Genomic DNA, 21,180 nt, shown 5'->3' with positions numbered 1-21,180 from the left:
TGCGCCGTTTTTTTCGTCATCGTAGCTTCGCATTTTGCGCATCATCACCGAACGCTACCGCCAAGCACATCACGCACCGGCTCCACGGAGGAGCACTTTGTGGTAAATAGAGTGCTGTCAATAGGCACTAGTGATGCAATTTAGACGTGCTTGGAGCCGTGCTTGGTATCACCGCAGGCGTTTATGGATGTTGTGAAACAATGCCTCCTCTAGAAAGATGCCTGCGAGATGCCTGCGACGTGAGCCGAAGAGCTGGTTCCCGGCCCTCTCCTGTTCTCTCCTCCTCCGCTCCCCCAAACAGTGTCGGCTGCGAGCGCTCGCTGCGGCGGCCGCTTTAAACCTTGCAGCCTCTGAGATTAAAGCACTGGCTACGGCCATCCCGGAGGCAATGCTTGCTGTTGCGGCCGAGCGGCCGTGCCGCCAGCTGCGATGGCATCACTTCCGAATCCAGCGGAAGTACTAGTGTCGGCTGCGAGCGCTCCTTGCGGAGAAAGCACTGAACTACGAGGAACCTCCCGTCCCCATGGGAAAGCGTGCGACGTCGCAGGCATCTTTCTAGAGGAGGCGCTGTCTGAAACGATGAAAGCCTCGTAGACTAGCGCTGCCGCAGCCAGCCGATTGATAATGCGCTTCACATGCGAGAGTGGCGAAAGAACGTGTATGAAGCAGGGGGACGAATTTTTATCTGCCCGACTCGCGTCATTGAATATACCGCTAAAAAATCCCTGTGCCACCAATGTCTTGGCCATAACTGTTAATTATTTGGAAAGAAGGCATCGGCTGTCATGGTGTGAGGCATTTTCTGCTACAATAAACCTCTCATCTCTATAAAAATTATCCAATGATTAATTGTAATCAATAAGCAAGACTTAATTACGCTAATGACAGCATGAATACAAGAAATGTGCAATTATTTCAGTATATGGCCTTATTAGATTGCAATATCTTCTTTTCTGTCATGTCTATCACACCTTTAGCAAAGCTTCAATTCGGGCTAGTTGGTACGGCATAGTAATGTATATGCGCTGAGTGAAGCACAAGATATACACAAAAAACACCAAAGGTAACAAGGACTATGTTACAACGTGTTGTTCATGGAAGCAGGTCATTTTGGTGCTATCATGCTCCGCGTGTGTATTCCTAACTAATCTGGCAGTTGTCGATAAAGTTAAATGCTACCTCACTGAGGGCAATAGATGCAGAGCTCACGTGATTGTGTGATTTAAACATGAAAAATGCCTCCATGATTTCGCGTGTTCTTTTAGACCTGCAATGCGCCAACGTCTGCGTTTGGTTAAAAATGGGATCACATCCGCATCTTGCGTAATGGGTAGCTAAGTGCCCTGGTGACTGCAGCATTTCTGTGGCGTACCTATGTTCTCTTAATCTTGTGTTTATGCATTGCCCAGTCTGCCCAATATGTGTTTATTAATCTTGTGTTTATGCAACGCCCAGTCAGCCCAACGAAGCTTAAGAACAGCGGACACCCGGCATCTTTAATAGCTTCTGTCGCTGTAAAGGTCCTAAAAAGTTTGCTTGGCAGTAAGAAGGCACCAAAAGAAAACGAGCAAACTAGGAACATATGTGTTGTTCCATATAGGCACAAGACTTCTCATGCTCTCAAAAAGTTTGGGGAAAAGCATGGCGCTAAAGTTGTTTTCTCTGCCCCTTTGAAGCTTAAAGGCCTTTGCAAACAAGTTAATGATTCCCCCGAAACTACGCTCGTGAAAAAATGCACCATCAAACATGTAAACAAATATTTAGGCTGTGACGAGGGCATAATCTACAAAGCTCCGTTCACGTGCGGAAAATGCTATATTGGGCAGACTGGGCGTTGCATAAACACAAGAGTAAGAGAACATGGGTACGCCACAGAAATGCTGCAGTCACCAGGGCACTTAGCTACTCATTGCGCAAGATGCGGATGTGATCCCATTTTTAACCAAACGCAGACATTGGCGCATTGCAGGTCTAAAAGAACATGCGAAATCATGGAGGCATTTTTCATGTTTAAATCACACAATCATGTGAGCTCTGCATCTATTGCCCTCAGTGAGGCAGCATTTAACTTTATTGACAACCACCAGATAAGTTAAGAATACACACGCGGAGCATGATAGCACCAAAATGACCTGCTTCCATGAACAACATGTTGTAACATAGTCCTTGTTATCTTCAGTGTTTTTTGTGTATATCTTTGACATGCTTTTGCGAAAATAAACAGTCGAAAGTTTGTGCACCACTAGTCCTGATTGATTGATTGAATAACTTTATTGAACAGTCCTGAAGCTCGGTTTTTTAGGCCGAGGCGGGCCGCGTCCACGTCGGCACCACCAGCCCGAGACGGGTGGCGTCGTCGTGGGCCTTCTAGACAGCCCTTAATAGACCGATCTCACCGCGAGTTGCACTACGCCACCGCTGCCGCAGTGCATGCCGGTACTTAGAGTATTCGGTGCGTTCAGCTGCATTTAGCTGGTGCATCGGCGAGCTGCATTATCGAGCTTTAGGGGCCGTATTTGGATGAATCGTGATGGTTGGGTTCACGTGCTGCAAGCTGAGATGTTACAACAGCAACCTGAAGCAAAAGGACTCGGATTTGACGTTTTTTCAAAGGATGTCAAGCTCCGACAGGAATGTGTGCGACAGCCAACGAAGTCGGACGGAGCGGCAACTACTGCGCACTTTCAACGTGTTGTTCGCCGTGTTTGTGAATTCCGTGTGTATAATGCATGGTAATTTAGCGACAATCTATTGCGTCATAACAAGGTTTCTGCGCCACTGATGTGCCGATCAGCGACAGCAAAACTTCATACAACGTGTGCTCGATTCCTTCGTCGGGGCGATCACCGCCAGCGGCGACAGGTTGGATACAACGTGTTTTCCGGGCCAAACAGAGATCGCTTAAATATATAGCGACACCTAAACCGACCTCTCATCAAAAGCGATCACGACTGTGAAGTGTCTATCGTGAACGATACCTGTGATACACGCCAAACTTATGTTTACAGCTCGCGCCATGGAGTGCACGGCGAAAATTCGACCGTGCCGGCATCGCAGCCAACTTCGCCGCCGGGATTTCCCTATTCTTTTCAAAATGTGATATCGCGAACGCAGCGTAAAGCAGTAACAGCGGTAGCAAAGCTTAGCTTCTTATATAAGTGTAGGTGGCTCTTAACATACTTATTGTGTCACGTATCTCGGGAGCGCTTGCAATGTCGGAATGGAGTTGGGAGAGAGAGAGAAGAGAGACTCGGGAGAGACCGTGGTGGCACTGCAAACAAAACTTTATCGCACACACCACGGCAAACAGAACTGTAACACGCACTGAAAATTTACAATAAAAATCAACAAGTGCAAACATGCTGAGTTAGTGCACAATCACTAACACTACAAAACATTTGAGCTATGTCTAGCTCCTTCAACTCGAGCGCCTGGCCACTATGGCCTCTCAGTTAGTCGCGCTACACATAGAACGTTCTTACTCCGTTCGTGGAGTCCGCTGACTCAATCGAGTTCCAAAGTCGACGCCCAGTCCCGTCGTCGCCGCTCCTGTCGACGTCTCCAGACCGTCGCCGTCGATCAGACGTCTCGCTGATCGTCCTCCTCGCCGATGCTTCTTTCCTTTCGGAGAACACCGGTCTCTCCCCGTTAGGCCTAACTCCTGGCCTCCCCTTGGTGCCACCGGGTCGAACTGTCGACGTGGCTCTCCGGTGATTGTCGGTGGGTCGCCGTCATCTTGCCGAGCTGTGGTAGTGCCGCAGGTGCCACGAGAACTGCGTGATGAGGCTGCCGCAAGCCCGGAACGCCTCGCTCGGTAGACCCCGAGGTCGACGGCCACCGTCCCGGGGCATGCACAACGCTGCCTCCAGAACTCCGCCCTGCTGTTCCCGTCGCGGACGCGACGCTGGCCTGCACCACCTTGCTCCTCGACGACTCCACCGAACAATGCCTGCTTGTTCCTCTGGGGTTTCGCACCTCAGTTCGGGTCGCGTGGCACGCGCCTTTCGCCGGCCAATGGCTTGCGTCGACGTGGCGGGGGTGCACACCATCGGGTACTTTTCCATTCCCCGCACACCATCGACGCCTTGCGCTGTCCGGCACGTGCCCCGTGCCCCTTTACTCATGACACGTATATATACCTATACACTACAGCTTCGAAGCAGTATAGGCCTAGCGACGATATCGGCGCCGAGCAATCAGCTGAGGCTGCCGCCGCCGGCCTGAGCGGGCTACTGCTCATCCGCCACATTGTGTGTGTCACCAAAACTTCTTACTGACTCATTCATCCTTTGTGCAGCAGGAAATATTTTGCCGTTCACAAGATTTCCGTGACGTTAAACTTTTGCAAACGGCATGCGGCCAGTCGTCGCCCCGCGGGCGCGCTTCTAACCTGCTTTATGGCGACCGTCTCATATTCATTCACGTTTAACGCATCACTGTGCTCGAAGTGCTGCGCTGACAACACAGTGTATGTACATTGAAAGTACTGCTTGAACAAAAAAGAAGCGTGAAAAGCTTCTTTTTTTTTTTTCGTCCCGTCTGTTTTTTTTTTTTTATTCCAGTCTTCGTAGTCGCGGAGAGCTCTACGTTTGGGCAAGTTATTTTCCGCACACTGTAACTTGTATCGCTCGCGCGCTGACGTTCACTAAATATTTTTGCTCTCATAACGACAGGAACATGATTTCTCGTTTTTATTTTTTTTAAAACTAATACTTATTCAGCGAAGCGACGCGCGCCCATCAACACGACGAGACCGACCTGGTCACATGTAAACGTTGTCTACTGTTCTTTTTTTTTTTTCTCTTAAAGCTAGGATATGCAGTGTAACCTGAAGTAAAATAACATACACGAGAGGTCCGGACACAGTTTAACACAGCGTTCAATTGTCATAATAATATCTGGGGTTTAACGTCCCAAAACCACCATATGATTATGAGAGACGCCGTAGTGGAGGGCTCCGGAAATTTCGACCACCTGGGGTTCTTTAACGTGCACCTAAATCTAAGTACACGGGCCTCAAACATTTTCGCCTCCATCGAAAATGCAGCCGCCGCGGCCGGGATTCGATCCCGCGACCTTCGGGTCAGCAGTCGAGCGCCATAACCACTAGACCACCGTGGCGGGGCCAGCGTTCAATTGTCATCTGTGCCGAGGATTCATGCCAAACGACAATATACCTGAAGCACACAGCAAGCAGCCGCACCAGCAGCGCTCAGAGTACTCCAACTAAGATGGCGGCAGTGCCGCTGTCAGAAACTTGCGCATGCGCAGATCATCTGGTGAGATCGGTCTATTGATCGTCGAGTTCGTCACTCTTGATGAGCCGCATCCACTTCTCCCATTCCCGGTCGGGATCGGCGAGAGAGGCGGGGCATCCCGCCATCACGTGTCTGATTTCCGACGCCATTACATGCATCGCACACTGTCCTTAATTCCAGCTCCGGATAAATTTTATTCACGTTGTACGGTGTCAGGTAGGTACCCGTCTGCAGTAACCGCAGACTGACCGCCTGTGGTCTATTTAATTTTAGGTGTGGCAAAGGAAAATGCCTACGCTTCATGTAGTAGTGCTTTGTAATTTCGTTGTACGACAGCAGTGAATCTTTTGTGTCCCCCAAATGGTCATGGACGTCACCTCGAGTTTGACCGGCACGGCATGTCAGTCATCGTGCCCCGTAGTTGGCTACCTCGCTGAGGTTCACTCGGATTTCGTCCACTTGTCCGATGTGCACAGGAAACCATCTGATGGCTGTTTCTGGGATTTCTCCTTCTCCTAAGATCTTTCTTACGCATTTGGCTACTAGGCCTTTCTCAAAGCTTTTCACCGCCGTTTTTGAGTCACTGTATACGTGGATCCATTAGTTACTCCTGACCGCCAGGGCTATTGCAGCCTGTTCCCACTAGTCCTGTCCCTTGTTACGTTTCTCGTTTGTGCATTTCACTCAGCACATCTACATTACTATTCTATCACACCACTCGTTCATACAGAGAACTTGGTTTGAAATCCATACTGGTTCTTTGTAGATAAAAAAAAAGAAAAAAAGGTTATGAAAAAAAGAACAAAGGCACACTAGAGAAAGGCCACATGTCCAAGAAGTAAAACATCACAAAACAAAACCAAAGATCACAATCTTTAGGTGTTTTAGAGAAGACAAAACTTTAAACGCAGTTTTCTCAATACTGTTTTTTTGGCATAAAGCTCAGCTCGTGGAGCAGATATCTTGGCAGCTACTACACAGATTTTGATTCCATTTTTTTTTTTTGTAATGCTCCTTGAACTGTGCTTCAGGGGGCTGCGTCCTCATTTTTTCATTTTACTCTTTTAAGAATTTTTGAAAGGATTTCTTGTTTGTAATGCAAGTGTGCTCATTGCAGTGTCGCTGGAGAAAACGAAAACTACAAATTTTAGTGTCGCAAAAAAATTATTTTGAAAACGCTGCCCCCCTCAGCATACATTTGGCTGTGCATGCAGTATTTACCAACTTTTTACTTCATTTTGTAAATCCTCCAGCTCCTCCAAGAGGCTCAATCAAGAAATAATTTGTCTCTCAAAGTTTTTGTGGTATCACTTTCAAATTTTTATGGAATCATTATGAGGTCATTCTTAGTCTCTGTGCCAATTTTCATCATTATCCAACCAGAAACAAGAAAGTCGGTTCCGAAAGGCACGTCCCCCCTTAAGTACGTTACCCATTACAGTTCCAAAATGGTAACGAGTACGTTACTAAGTTGCCAAAAGAAGTAATGTGTTACCGCCAAGTCTGATCGCGAGTGACAAACACGAGTAGCCATAGAGGAGGTAGCAGTAAACGCAACAACCTCTCATTTATCTCGTAAGCAACACAATCGTTCAGTAAAGGGATGTTGTCGACACAGAAACCTCAATAGGCGAAAAAAAAAAAAAGGATGCTGCTGCTCGTTTCGGGATATCACAGGCAAGAAGAACGCTCGGGTTCGACCTTGCCCCCTGTCGGTGTCAGAAGGGACACTTTGGCGGCTGCTCTCTGCCACGCATGTAATTTAGCTATTTGACTAACTGCACCAGCAGTGAAACTCCTTTTTACTGAAATCACAAATAAATGGCCTATCTTTGTGAATGTGTACGTGCGTGTGTGTGTGTATGCGGTGGGACGTCATACTTATTATGATTACTGCCGATGTAAATGGCAGCCCCACTTGTGTTCATGCTCACTTTTCTTTCGTTGCTGTTACTTCCAATAAATTCTCATTCATATATAAGCTTCCTATGTGTCACGTGCAGTCCGCTGAGCTCACGTCAGTTACAGCATCAAGGTTAAATAGAAATGGTGTTCTATGTAGATGAAATTATAAAAAGCTACATCTTTCACTATATATAAGTTTCTTATATCAAGGTGCACCCGAACAGACAAGACTGTTGGTAAAAAAGTAAGAATTAAAATACCCATTTATTTATTGGATGAGATTTCATACACCAAGACTCAGAATCCAACGTAGAACTATTAAAAACACTTGTCATGAAAGAAAATACCGAGTTATGTGAAATGCCTGGCTGTGTGCAAGATGCTTACATATCCAGTGCACAAGGTCTCTTCCTCAATGAGGGTGCACTTGTCTGCTGCCTCGGCTCCACCCTTCTGTTGATCCCCTAGTCTGCAAGCACAGAGGAACACACTCTTAGGCATTCTTTCAGCAGAGAGGAATGGCCTCACTTGAAAGTACAACCTAACGAAGCCAGGGAAAGCAGGCACAGGGAAATATTCGAATTTGCTTCCGCATGAATTTAAAATTTACGAAATTTCCAAGTATTCCAAGTCAACGAATAAATGTATATTTTAGCACATGTAGCCCCCTGAAAAGGTAGCTTCACTGCAGTGTGGGACTGATGTGTCGTGAAACCACCTATCCAGGAGAAATCCACACTGCCGTGAAGCCATGCTTTAATGTCAAATGTACTGTCTGCCGCAAAGTTTGCAGGCTCTGCAGCGCATGGTGGAGCAATGGGAAACTGCACTGCTGTGCCACCTGCCGTCACATGGCGTGGTGCCGAGGCTGTGAGCCGTGGCCTCCGTGATTAGCTCCGCCAACGCGCCGCTGCCAGAACTAATTGTCTCCGCACCACGCCGTGTGATGGTAGGTGGTGAAACAATGAAGTTCCATCGCTGCACCACGCGCTGCAGAGCCCGCAAACTTTTGCTGCCCACAGTACATACCTGCACTCTGATTCTTTTTATTTTATGTTTATAAGAATGTTATATGGGCTTACCATGCACTAGGTATCGAAAGTTGTCAAACGTAACGTAGTTTACCACTTATAACTTGCGTCCTACTACTGTCCAAATCCTGCCACAATTCACAGTTGCTTCAAACAACAAAAAAAGCATTTGCACAAGTCTAGTTCTAATTCTTCAAGATATTGTGCAAGTGACTTGGGTGACGACAAAAATGCTCGTTTTCCTGCCCATAACAATGACATCGTATGTCGCCTGAGGAAATGGCCAGTGGCTGCTGGTGCAATGCAGCATCTACATTATCGCCACTGAGTAACCTACGACAACCCCCGTCACCCCAGTGTGGCCAGTGGCAACCAACAGCACAGTGACTCCAGCATCAAACAAAAAAACCTGCACACTGTAGCTTGGGCGCCCTGTTTCCTTTTTTCAGGAAACCTCTCAGCTTCTCTTTGACTCGAGAGCGTGTGACTGACCAAATCTCAAGTGAGCTGTATGCATGGCCACCCGTCGTCATCCCCCACCTGGCCTTTGCTAATAATAATAATAATAATAATAATAATAATAATAATAATAATAATAATAATAATAATAATAATAATCATAATAATAATATATAAGGTTTAACGTCCCAAAGCTACGATGTGGTTATGTCCAGGGACGCCACAGTGGAGGGCTACGGAAGTTTCGACGATCTCGTGCTCTTTAACGTGCGCTAACATCACACAGTACACGAGCCTCTAGCATTTCGCCTCCATCAAAATGTGACCGCCGCAGCCGGGATCGAACCTGTGACCTTCGGGTCAGCAGCCGAGCACCGTAATCGCTACACCACTGCGGCGGACACCTGCCCTTCGAGTGCTACCTATCACCCAAGGGCCAGGAGCCACGTAAGGCGACTATAATCAGACTCTCGACACAGATGTGTTTCCTCCAGCTGCATAGAAAGCTCCAATGCAGCGGCGTCAGTTTGTTTGTTGCTGTTTGTGGTGGCGCTGTTACTGTGAAGTGAATAAATAACTTAACTCACTGGTCTGACCTCAATGTGGCCACAATTCAGTACCAACCGTAGGTTAGGAGACACACAGCTCCGATTGCTAGGGCACCCACCATAAAAGCGTTAGCAAGAATTGCACACTCTGTTAGTGTGCTGCGATCCAGGGAAAGGTTCGGTCTGCATGTGCAGATTTGAGTAATGCCCTTATAACCAATACGTAGCAGTCAACACTGCACCGGATGTTGGTTACTTGATTCTGTGTACGTAATGCACATGCGCATGAGGTTGCAAAACAAAAAGTACAGCCGCCACGGTGGCCTAGTGGTCACGGTGCACGGTTGCTGACCCAGCGATGCAGGTTTGATCCCAGCTGCAGCAGACACATTTCAATGGAGGTGAAATGCCAGAGGTCCGTGTTCTATGCACTTCCAGCGCACGCTAAAAAACCCCAGGTGGTAGAAATTATGTGGAGCCCTCCTCTATGATGTCTCTCGTAGCCTGGGTCACCCTGGGACGTTGAACCCCACGAACCATCTAACAAGAAAATTGTTGTAAACAATTCTGCAACATATAAATTATTTCTTTCAGTGTGCAGTTCATATTTATTTAATCTTCTATAATAACTACAAAGTTGAAATATTGCTGCATGCAGGGGTACAGGTGAGCATTTATTTATTTTTTTTTTGTTATTTTCACTTTCTCTGAATGCATTCATCCTTTGCTGAGGGATGTTGCAGTCACAAGTTGGGCAAGAAACGCTCGCCTTGCACTACCAACTTTTGCGGTACAGTAATGCTATTCTCTAAACCTTGCTGTCACACTAATGCTAAACTAAAATTATTACATTAAGTGTCGTGACCAATGGGTAGCTGATACAAATATCGGTAAACTTCGTGTAACAAAGCCATCAAGCCAACTACCCGAACAGTAGTGAATTCAGCCTTGCAATGGGTTATGGTGACCAAAGTTACGGTGTGGCACTCAGTCATCTAACTGCAGTGGCCATATTGCTCTTCAAAAACTGAAACAACTCCTCAACCTGAGACAACTTCTCCTCACTTGCCTTAAGGCCACAATTTTCCAGACATTAGGGAGTTTTAGCTTGTAACGTATACTTCTTTACGTTACCGTTACCGGATTACGTTTACTGTTTTACCGGAACTTGAGTTTTAGTAAAGTTTTTTGGTTGCCCAAACGTAAACCTTTACGTACGTACGTAAACATTTACGTTTGCGCAAGCCACTAAATGGTGATGATAACAGCATTTAAACTACATTTAATTTAGATAATAATGAATTACGCCGCGGCAAAATCATAAGAGAGGTTTTTAGCATGTGCAGTATCCCGGTATAACCGAAGGGGTGTAGCAATACCAGGTTATCGGGCGATGGTGTCGACATCTTGTGACGCTTCGCGCAACCACAATCATGGACACGTTTGTTTTTGCTTAGTGTTCTTGAGGGGAAAAATGATTAAAAAGGCAACTCATTCGTAATAATGCCGCTGCAAGGCATTTACATTGGGAGTAGAATGCCCAATGTTTCTGCAATAACAATCTTGTGCTCGCCTGGTACACCTTGGCCCCGCTAAATGGCGCCACCTATCCAGCCTATCAGCGTCTTTAGGCCTCTCACGTTTACGGATTCGGTATTCTAGGTCGCTCTAGCCTCGGTAATCCGGCTGAAATAAGGTGATCGTAAGTGGCACTCGCACTTCGGCTAATTTTGACTCGGCGACTGGAGTCTCCCCGAAGCGGATATCGCGAGTAGCCACGAACGAAGGTGGATTTGCGAGACAGGGCCGTAAACGTAAAGCCTATCCGGCGAGTAGTTTACGTTCCGTAAACTTTCACATTCCATAAAGGTTCGCGCATGCGCAGATTCCATCCAGTATCCGGTAGCACGGTAACGTAAAGAAGTATACGTTACAAGCTAAAACTCCCTATTGTACCAGTGGGTAATTAAAAAAAATAAAGCTATATGATGACTCAAATTTGGATGTCATTATAAACTGGTTGAACAAATAAAATGGCAGTTATGTGGGAATGTGCAACTAATTGAGTGAATACATGCGGGTCCACAAGTGTAAATGAATTTATTTTTGCAGTGATGCTACTCAGAAATTCAGACCTGGCGCAAATTTTGGAGAAGCCGAACTTTGTATATGGCACCTTGGAGCCGCTAATTTCAGAGATGCAAGTTGCATTTTTACACAAAGACCTCAGTAATTAATATGGAGCTCTTATGAAGAGCTAGATAAATATTTCAATCCACTGCAGATCTTATGGAGAAAATACTCTAACGAGCACTCAAAAACTTCACTCAACAATGCAAAACAGGGCAGGCTGTGAAATGACCTCCCGAGCCATTTTTTCGACACAGTATACTGAATCAATAAAACTATAGTTCGTAAAATGACACTCAATATACAATTACGCGGTTATCAGAATGCAGAGCTCCTGTCACAAATTTATAGGCACCGGGCGGCCGCCGTAAGGTGCCAGCAGCGCCCTTCCCGAACAGCGCCGCGAGCGGCGGCAGAGACAGCACTGGCATGTGAAGCGGACGACGCAGAGTAGTCTGTTACGTTGGGTACCGTATGTGAAGAGAAGCGGCGGCGTTTTATGCAGACCATGCGAAGCTGTACGCTATTGCATTTGGTGCCCAAGGCAAAGAGAAGCGGCAGCAACAGTGTTCTTTTGAACAATGCACGTAGCGTTCAACTGTCGAACATGTGTTCAGATAACAGGGCCTGTCGCCGGCCTTCTGGGAGACTCCCGCGCAGTCATTTGCGGTCGTGGGCGCTTTTAATGGTCGCCAAGTCACACAGAAAGGATGACACGTCTCCCTTTCATGTCTTCTTACCGAGGAGCGCCGTCATAAAATCACACGAGTCAGATTCTTTGTGAGGTGCTGTGCTTTTAGACGTTTGTTTTCGTTCGGAGGCAGACCAGAAGGGGCACGATGCCTCCTACCTTTCGGGACTGCAAATGAGACAGGCCCGATTGGCGACACATTATAGAATGAGCATCTTTGCATTTTAAATGCCGAACTCGCTGTTACTCACTGCTGTCTGGACGGCCCCTGGCGGGAAGGCGAGTCCTGACAGCGCAAGTGCACCCATGGCGCTGCCAGTTGTTTTGCGCTGCAGTTTTAAAGGCTTGACCTGCTGGCGTACACGTTTTCGTGCATCTGCTCTAGAAAATGGTAGCTCATTGGTGAAGCAGCTCACGTGCATGACATCACAGAATACATAAAGGCAACAACGAGTGCGAACTGCGTTGCAAGTGTGCCCCGCAAACGAACCTTAACGCGATAACCTACAATGTGGAGCTAGATATAAGTAGCACAGCTTCTATTTTTTCAATACTTTGTTATGCTGTCTACACGCTAACATTATCTCCTAACATTTAAAAAAGGAGAGCGTACGTCTCCCATTCGATTTTCGTCTTTTTTTACACGATGCTTCGCCAACTGCACACGTTCTTCAGTTGTGCTTGCACTCTCCTGTTACCGTTTTGTTTTCTTTTCAATGCTTTGTGGTTCCTAATATTTTAACAGCTATGTTAATCTTCAGTCTGTGTATTTCACGTAGCCTGACGCAATGAAGGCCGTCATTGGTGGCCAGTGCACAAGCAAGGCCAGCCTCGACGGCAATTGCACACGGGAACCGATGGAACCGGATGTACTCCCCAGCTTTCTCCATGTTTCCATAGTTGTTTGTGCAGCCTACAGTGCAACATGTCTGCTCGGACTTGGTTCCCCGAGGCATTTTGGTAGGGGTGTGCGAATATTAGAAAATTTTGAATAAAGCATCAAATAGCGTTCTACTCGATTCAATACTCGAATCGAATAGTGCATATTCGATATACCGAATATTTTTGAAATAATTAGCAATGAAGAAAAATGCCCGAAGGAACGAGACATTGGAACAGCGAGGGGTAATTTTTCTTGTTTTTATCACCGAATAACCCAGAGGCATGCAGCCCGTGTACTTACGGGACTATCGACACTATATTGATCACAGGATGAAGGCACTTTTGCTTAAAACTTCAGTGTCACCGATGTGACAGTGTCATCAATCCGCTGCATGACATGACATCAACGCACTAGCATGACATTCATGATAATATTTACTCATGAAACTTGCTTAATATTTATGAATCAATTTTATTTAAAAGCTGTTGACAAAGTACCACCTTGAAAACTGTAGTCACTGCTGCGCGTATATATCAGCCAGCAGTCACAAAATATTTCGAAGGCTCTATATAGTTGCTGCTGCATATGCACTTGCCTCAGTTTAAATAATTGTGGTATTTTTTCTCGGTTAAAAGTAATCGTAATGTTCCTTTGTTAGAGCTTGTGAATACTTGTTTCAAATAAAATGTTGTGGAATTCTTGGGCTGTTTTAAAAATTCTTACCTTACCAGCCTAGAGCTGCTTTGAAAATGGCTGTCTTACTATTCGAACAGTATTCGATTTGTATTCGTATCGATTTGGGGTCATCACTATCCAATTCGGTTCTAAAATTCGCTATTTGCACACCCCTACACTTGGGCAGCGCAGGACACAAGCGACGAGAGCCAGAGTGAGGTAAGAGGTATACATAGGGTGGCCTCTTCACAGCGGGCCCACTATTGACAGCACTGCATGTTAAAACCGAATTGCGGATGCTCCAAATGAGAGGCAGACTTTTATTAATGCCAAAATATTTTTAAAAAGAAATGAAAAATTCATGGTTTATCCCTCCGTCACAGGAATCAGCATAAAACGAAAGTGAAACGTGTCTATACAAGAGTAGTTCAACGTTCATTGTACAATGATGAATGAGAGCTTGTACAATGTCTGCTGGCATTTGGCGGCTATGGCACTGTTTGATGGGGATGCACCTACGTTGATGCCTGGTGGCACATCTCCATCCCAACGACTAACGTCAATGATCAAGACTAAGCCTATGTGGTAGCTGAAGTAGTTAACATAAACCCAGACACAACGTATGGTGAATCCCGCGCAAAGATGGCATCAACAAGCCCATAATCACTAGTACTTCATACGTGCTCATGGAAAGCGTCGCCATTTGAGGAGAGAAACGGCAAGGCGTGCACTCTCCAGTAATTGGGTAACCTCCACTTCTGCTCATGCATACACTACTACATAACACTGCAGGAACATGAGAGGCAGAGCTCGTAGCTTGAGCTGTGAATGCACGAAGGCGGGGCGTTCCGCTGGCTTGCCTCACGGCAACAAAGCACCCAATCAAACTGTATTGAAACTATAGTGAACTAGGATAGGATATATATTATAGTTCACTATAACTGAAATGAAATGAAGTGGAAATCGGGGAGCCAGCCTCCGCGGCACTGGGTCGGGTGTCTCGACGCCAGCAATGAACGAAAGAATGCTGGCATCGAGATCGAGGCGCCCTAGCGCTGAGACTACTGTCCTGTCAGCGCTCGTTAGTGTCATGATGCAGTATGTCACTTCACCTCTCCAAAACGGCGACACCGCCCCCTGCCAACAAGGTCACTGTGAAAGGGAGATGTCAAAGATATAAGGTGCGCTTGTAAAGGCTCATGCATGAGCGCCGATGGTGTAGTTGGTAAAGTGCCCGACTCCCATCGTCGTGGAACGAGACGTGGTGGGTTCAACTTCGACGTCATCCAAGTCAATGAAATTTTTTATTCTTATTTTTCTTTATCATTTGTTCGTGTGAATTTTACGGACGTCACATCTGTGACTGAAATGATGTGAGTAAAGTCTTGGTGGACCCTGGCATAACACTTTCGGTGTTAGAAAATTTGACACTAGACCCTCACGCACACGAGCTTGAACAGGACGGGGCTTTTGAAAGGTATTTCCTGCAAGCAACGACACTGAAAATGTGAAATACCCAAATGTGCTGGTGGAAGGCACTACGAGAAAGCTCATTTGGATCATGAACAACACAGAAAGAATATTTGAGGAGAAGTATCAGTGTGTTTCTACCGTTCACACACTGATCTATAGACGCAATGCAAAAAAAAATTTTGCATTGTTCAGTATGTCTTGTTAGTTTTCCCAGATTCATTTCGGCAACGTCCAAAAACGAAACCGACAGACATCTTAGCAGCATGTGGTTGTTAGTGAATGTTGCCTCAATTACATGCCGTGCTGCAGCTGAAACTAGCTACCAGCAATGTTTCCAGAGCATTCGATGAATTGCCACTGAAGTTACAAGCCTCTGCAAATATAAGGGTTCTGTGGCCTCTGCAGACAGTGCTGTAGAGCCAGCTAGCTCAACAAAAGCTGCGTTCGCACCATGCATGGTGTTGGGGATGCATATTGGGATGCATGCATGAGCCCTGTTTTCACTCCTGAAAAATGCTTGCTCCAGGGTTATGACTACGGTGTGCCCCAGCAGCAATGTTCTGACGTGCCAGCACTGCAATCACCGGTGATAGGTGCCATTAAATCTGAGACATTGGCACAGTAAATCCCATTTGGTGCACTTTGATGCAGGACTGGAACTCCTCTCTTTGACTTGTGTTGACCACAAGCGGTGTCAACAAAAAAGTAACCTGCTCACAAAAACTGAAGCTATTCATATGTAGACGCTTTTAACTTCAGATGCATTTGTACAGACTACTCCAAACATCCCAAACACTAAAATTCAAACTGCAGCAGGTGTTAAATAAAACAATGTTCTATCAAATATTTTCCTTAACTGCAAACTCAGGATTATTAAGGCAAAAGCCATGAGCACCTGATCAGACGCTGGCCCTGAAAAACATGGTGTGCTGTACAAACACTTGTGCAACCTTAATAAAAGATCACATAGTAAAAATCAGGGTTTGAGCCAGAATCGAAACCAGGTACTCTGCATGACAGTCAAGTATTCTACCATATGCTACCACATAGCCGCGCTAGTGCTTGAAGCTATTTTGAAAAAAAAAGAGCCCACGCAGTTGCCTGTTGGGCAACGTTGAAGATGAACATGGCACAGCAAAAGCGTAGAATCACGCCATGTGAACTGTGCAACAAGTGGGTGGTTGAAAGCTGTCAACCAAATACAAAGTGCTGGCCTGCAATTCAACATCATCATTTTCAGCCACAGCACCAACAAGAACACTGGCCTTGAAAACGTGACGTGCGGTACAAAAACTCCCGCGACACCTCAAGCTCCAATAATGACGATGATGATGGCTTTTGCCTTTTGAGTTGTCTTAGGTGAATGCATGAGAGTGAGTATTCTTTACAACCAAATAACTGCAGTGGAGACAACCTCTTGCACATACACACCTGTTCCTGGAGCCATTGGCGGCGGCTAGGCTGCTGGTACTAGGGTGTGCCTTGATGTGGTGCTGGATAAATTCTGCAAATTTGCTCCCTTCACAGCCTACAAGGTCAGCATAGGTGCCCTGTTCTTGCACCACTCCATGGTTGAGCAATACAATCCAGTCCACTTGAGGCAAGTAAGTCATTGAGTGCGTCACTAGAATTCTTGTCTGCATAAAATAAAGAGATTCATACCACACATATATGGAGAGTTTAATCTCACAAAGCAATTCATTGCCCATCAGAAACGCTGTAATGCTTAATACACCGGCACTTTTGCCTCCGGAATCAAACCCCCAGCCTCATGCTTAGCAGTGCAATACTATAGACACCATGGCAGGCTTTCGCAATACCAAATATTTCAAGTTTTTCTTTAATTTCATTCAAAATCAGTGACAAGTGCAATGGGAGGCACAATGGCAGTCTCTCATTGAACCAATTTTTGCTGTGTGCAATTAATTTAATGGATTTTGCATTCGTAGAAACCTCATAATAAGTGGCATAGTTTTGCTTGCAAAACGATGCAAATCTTCACCTAAATGCCTCAGATACAACAGCGGCCTTGCCTTCCCAGCATTCTACTGGGCTTCTCAATCCTGGGCCAGTTCTCTGTCATTTGGTGAACTCATCATCGCTTATGGGACATAAGCAGGTGTTTTCATGCTGACTGTCACGCAGTGGTGGGCCAACAGGACAAGCCATTGGCATCAGAGTGCTTTTGCCCGGGTGATGCCAGTGATGTTGACTTCCTGAAGTCTGATGCTCCACCGTGTCAGACTACCTGAAGGGTCCTTCAAGTTTACTAGCTAGCACAAGGCGTGATGGTTATATTGAAAGGCCTGCTGTATAGGCAGGGGCAAAACTTTGATACAACCATAATAATGGCAGGACACTTCTTTTCTGTCACGGAATAATTGGCTTCCGGCTTCGATAGTGACCAGCTGGCATAACTTGTAACCTTGTAAGCCTGATTCGAAATATTAGGCGCGACGTCGACACGGACAGAAAGGGAGACACACAAGCTCGAGTGTGTGCGTCTTGCACGCAGTCTTAACAAAACGATCTACAATGATCGCGAAGCTTCTCGAACCATGAGGCGCGCTGAGTGTTGCTGACAATTCCTTGTGGCCGAAAACCGAATACAGCAAAAGTGATAAAGAAACGCACGTGGCAATGCCCCCTCCGAAAAAGCATCGTCCCGATGCTTAAAACAGAACACGGGGAGGGGGGGATAATACATGCAACAATAAATAACAAGAATAAAGCAAGACAGTACAATAAACAATAAGCAAAAGTACAGTCCTCAGAGTCTCTAACGCGCGTAATATGGCTTGAGGCGCACGACATGGACGTCTTCAGGTTGCTCACGGCGCCGCTGAGAGTTCGTAATGCCGTCGGGGACAACTTCATAGTCGAGTGCGCCGAGGCGTCGAAGTACCCTGTATGGTTTGAACTATCGTCGAAGAAGCTTCTCACTAAGTCCCCGTCGGCGTATTGGCGTCCATACCCATACACGGTCACTGGGTTGGTATTCCATGTGGTGTCGTCGAAGGTTGTAGCGCCGGCTGTCAGTCGACTGCTGGTTCTTGATCCGTAGGCGGGCGACCTGTCGTGCTTCTTCGGCGCGCTGTAGGTAGGTGGTCACGTCGATGTTTTCCTCGTCGGTCACGTTTGGTAACATGGCATCGAGCGTCCTTGCCGGGCTTCGTCCGTAGACCAACTTGTATGGCGTCATCTGCGTCGTTTCTTGTACGGCCGTGTTGTATCGAAGGTCACGTACGGAAGGATGGCATCCCACATCTTGTGTTCGACGTCGACGTACATGGCCAGCATGTTGGCGATGGTCTTGTTTAAACGCTCGGTCAGGCCATTGGTCTGTGGGTGGTACGCGGTGGTCCGGAGGTGGCTTGTGTGGCTGTAGTCCAACACCTGAGTTCGGTCAGCAGTAAAGGCCATACCTGTGTCGGTGATGAGAAACTCTGGGGCGCCGTGTCGAAGGACGATGCTCTCAACGACGAACTTGGCTACCTCAGTGGCACTGCCTTTGGGCAGTGCTTTTGTTTCGGCGTAGCGGGTGAGGTAGTCGGTAGCCACGACGATCCATTTATTTCCGCAAGTCGACGTTGGGAACGGGCCCAGGAGGTCCATCCCGATCTGCTGGAATGGTCGCCGAGGAGGCTTGATCAGCTGAAGCAAGCCTGCTGATCTTGTGGGCGGTGTCTTCCGTTGCTGACAGTCTCGGCACGTCGTTACGTAGCGAGTGACGTCGGCGGCAAGACGCGGCCAGTAGTACTTTTCCTGTACTCGTGCGAGCGTGCGGGAAAGTCCGAGGTGTCCAGCCATCGGGTCGTCGTGCAGGGCAAGCAGAATTTCTGGTCGAAGTCCCGAAGGTACAACAATAAGGTAGCTGGCTCGGGCTGGAGACACGTTCTTCTTTACGAGGACGTTGTTTTTCAAGGAAAATGATGCCAATCCTCGCCTGAATACTTTTGGGACAATGATGGTCCTGCCCTCCAGGTATTCCACTAGACCCTTCAGTTCCAGGTCGGCTCGCTGTCATTCAGCGAAGTTGTCGGCACTTATGGCTCCCAAGAAGCTGTGATCCTCCTGGTCATCCTGCGGCGGTGGGTCGACGGGGGCTCGAGACAGGCAGTCAGCGTCGGAGTGTTTTCTTCCGGACTTGCAAACGATGGTTATGTCGAATTCTTGAAGCCTTAGGCTCCACTGTGCCAGGCGACCTGAAGGGCCCTTCAAGTTAGCCAGCCAACACAAGGCATGGTGGACGCTCACAACTTTGAAAGGTCTGCCGTAAAGATAGGGACGAAACTTTTATGTAGCCCAGATGATGGCAAGGCACTCTTTTTCTGTTGTGGAATAGTTGGCTTCTGCATTGGAGAGCGACCGGCTAGCATAGCTGATAACCCTTTCCAGTCCGTCAGTCCTCTGCACAAGGACGGTGCCGAGTCCCACGCTGCTTGCGTCGGTGTGGATTTCCGTATCGGTGTATTCATCGAAATGCGTGAGTATCGGAGGCGTCTGCAGGCGTCGTTTCAGTTCTTGAAATGCCTCGACTTGCGCCGTTCCCCACTTGAATTCCACGTCGGTCTTCATCAGGTGAGTTAGTGGCTCGGCGATCCGTGAAAATTCCTTTACGAAGCGTCTGTAATAGGCGCACAAGCCGAGAAATTGGCGTACGGCCTTCTTATCGGTGGGCGATGGGAAGGCAGTGATGGCAGCTGTTTTCCGCGGGTCTGGGCGAACACCATCCCTGCTGATAACGTGACCCAAAAACAAGAGCTCCTCATACGCAAAGCGGCACTTTTCAGGCTTCAAGGTGAGGACGGAGACCTTGATTGCTTCAAGTACAGCTTCAAGGCCGCAGGTGTTCGTCGAAGCTTGAGGCAAACACAACGACGTCGTCCAAGTACACGAGGCACGTCTGCCACTTCAAGCCAGTCAGCACTGTGTCCATAACACGTTGGAATGTTGCAGGTGCCGAACAAAGACCAAAGGCCTTGAACTCGAACAGGCCGCCTGGTGTTATAAAAGCCGTCTTTTCTCGGTCTCTCTTGTCGACTTCAATTTGCCAGTAGCCGGTCTTGAGGCCCATCGACGAAAAGTACTTTGCGTTGTGGAGTTGATCCAGGGCGTCGTCTATCCGTGGAAGAGGCTACACGTCCTTCTTCGTGATTTTGTTCAGGCGACGATAATCGACGCTGAAACGTAGGGTTCCATCCTTCTTCCTTACTAACACTACGGGAGATGCCCACGGACTCTTGGACGGCTGGATGATGCTGTCGCGTAGCATTTCGTCAACTTGTTTCTTAACAGCGTCCCTTTCTCGCGTTCAAACCCGGTAGGGACTCTGACGGAGTGGTCAAGCATTTTCTTCCGTTATGGCACGGTGTTTAGCAAGGGGCATTTGCTGGACCCGCGATGGCGACGAGAAAGAGTCCCTGTATTTCTTCAGAAGGCATCGGAGCTGTTGCTGTTGGCGAGCGGGAACGCTTGGGTTTACGTCGAAGGAAGGCTCAGGCATTGCGGTTGTCGTCGTAGCTTCTTCAGAATCTGAAAAGGCAAACGCATCGCTGACAGCCAAGATTTCTTTGATGTACGCAATCATTGTGCCCCTGCCCAGGTGTCTGTAATCTTGGCTGAAGTTCGTTAGCATCACGCTTCCTTTTCCTTCATGCAACCGAGCAATGCCTCTTGCGACGCAAATGTCATGGTCTAGCAGCAAACGCTGATCGCTCTCGATGACACCTTCGATGCATTCAGTCGTTTCGGTGCCGACGGGAATTATGATGCTGGATCTATGAGTAATGGTGACTTGATCCTCGAGCACATTCAGGGCATGTTGACATGAGTTCATATCCGGCAGTGTCGCTTTCTCCGACGATAGAGTTATCGACTTTGTTCGTAGGTCAATGACGGCGCCGTGATGGTTTAAAAAGTCCGTGCCAAGTATGGCATCCCTCGAACAATGTTGCAAGATTACGAAGCTTGCAGCATAAGTGCGATTATCGATGGTGACTCTTGCTGTGCAGACTCCAGACGGCGTTATTAGATGGCCTCCAGTGGTCCGGATCTCGAGGCCTTCCCAAGCAGTCCTAACTTTCTTCAACTTTGCGGCGTACAGCCCACTGATGACAGAATAGTC

At 47.3% G+C, this 21,180-nt stretch overlaps 1 protein-coding gene across 1 annotated transcript in view; it reads right to left on the bottom strand.

The window, feature by feature from the left end:
- LOC119382421 (multidrug resistance-associated protein 1) overlaps window positions 1-21,180 on the bottom strand; it is a 351,316-nt gene that overhangs the window by 110,137 nt on the left and 219,999 nt on the right. Inside the window, exons 19-20 of the mRNA XM_037650116.2 lie at window positions 16,485-16,690; window positions 7,551-7,632 (exon numbers count right to left, since the gene is read on the bottom strand). Coding sequence (XP_037506044.1) covers window positions 7,551-7,632; window positions 16,485-16,690 — 288 coding nt within the window. The remainder of the gene's footprint in view (window positions 1-7,550; window positions 7,633-16,484; window positions 16,691-21,180) is intronic.

The sequence above is a fragment of the Rhipicephalus sanguineus genome, chromosome 2 (assembly GCF_013339695.2).
Source record: "Rhipicephalus sanguineus isolate Rsan-2018 chromosome 2, BIME_Rsan_1.4, whole genome shotgun sequence".
NCBI classification, from domain to species: Eukaryota; Metazoa; Arthropoda; class Arachnida; order Ixodida; family Ixodidae; genus Rhipicephalus; species Rhipicephalus sanguineus.
The sequence above is the reverse complement of the archived record's forward strand: the minus strand, read 5'-3'. Positions and strand labels throughout refer to the sequence as shown.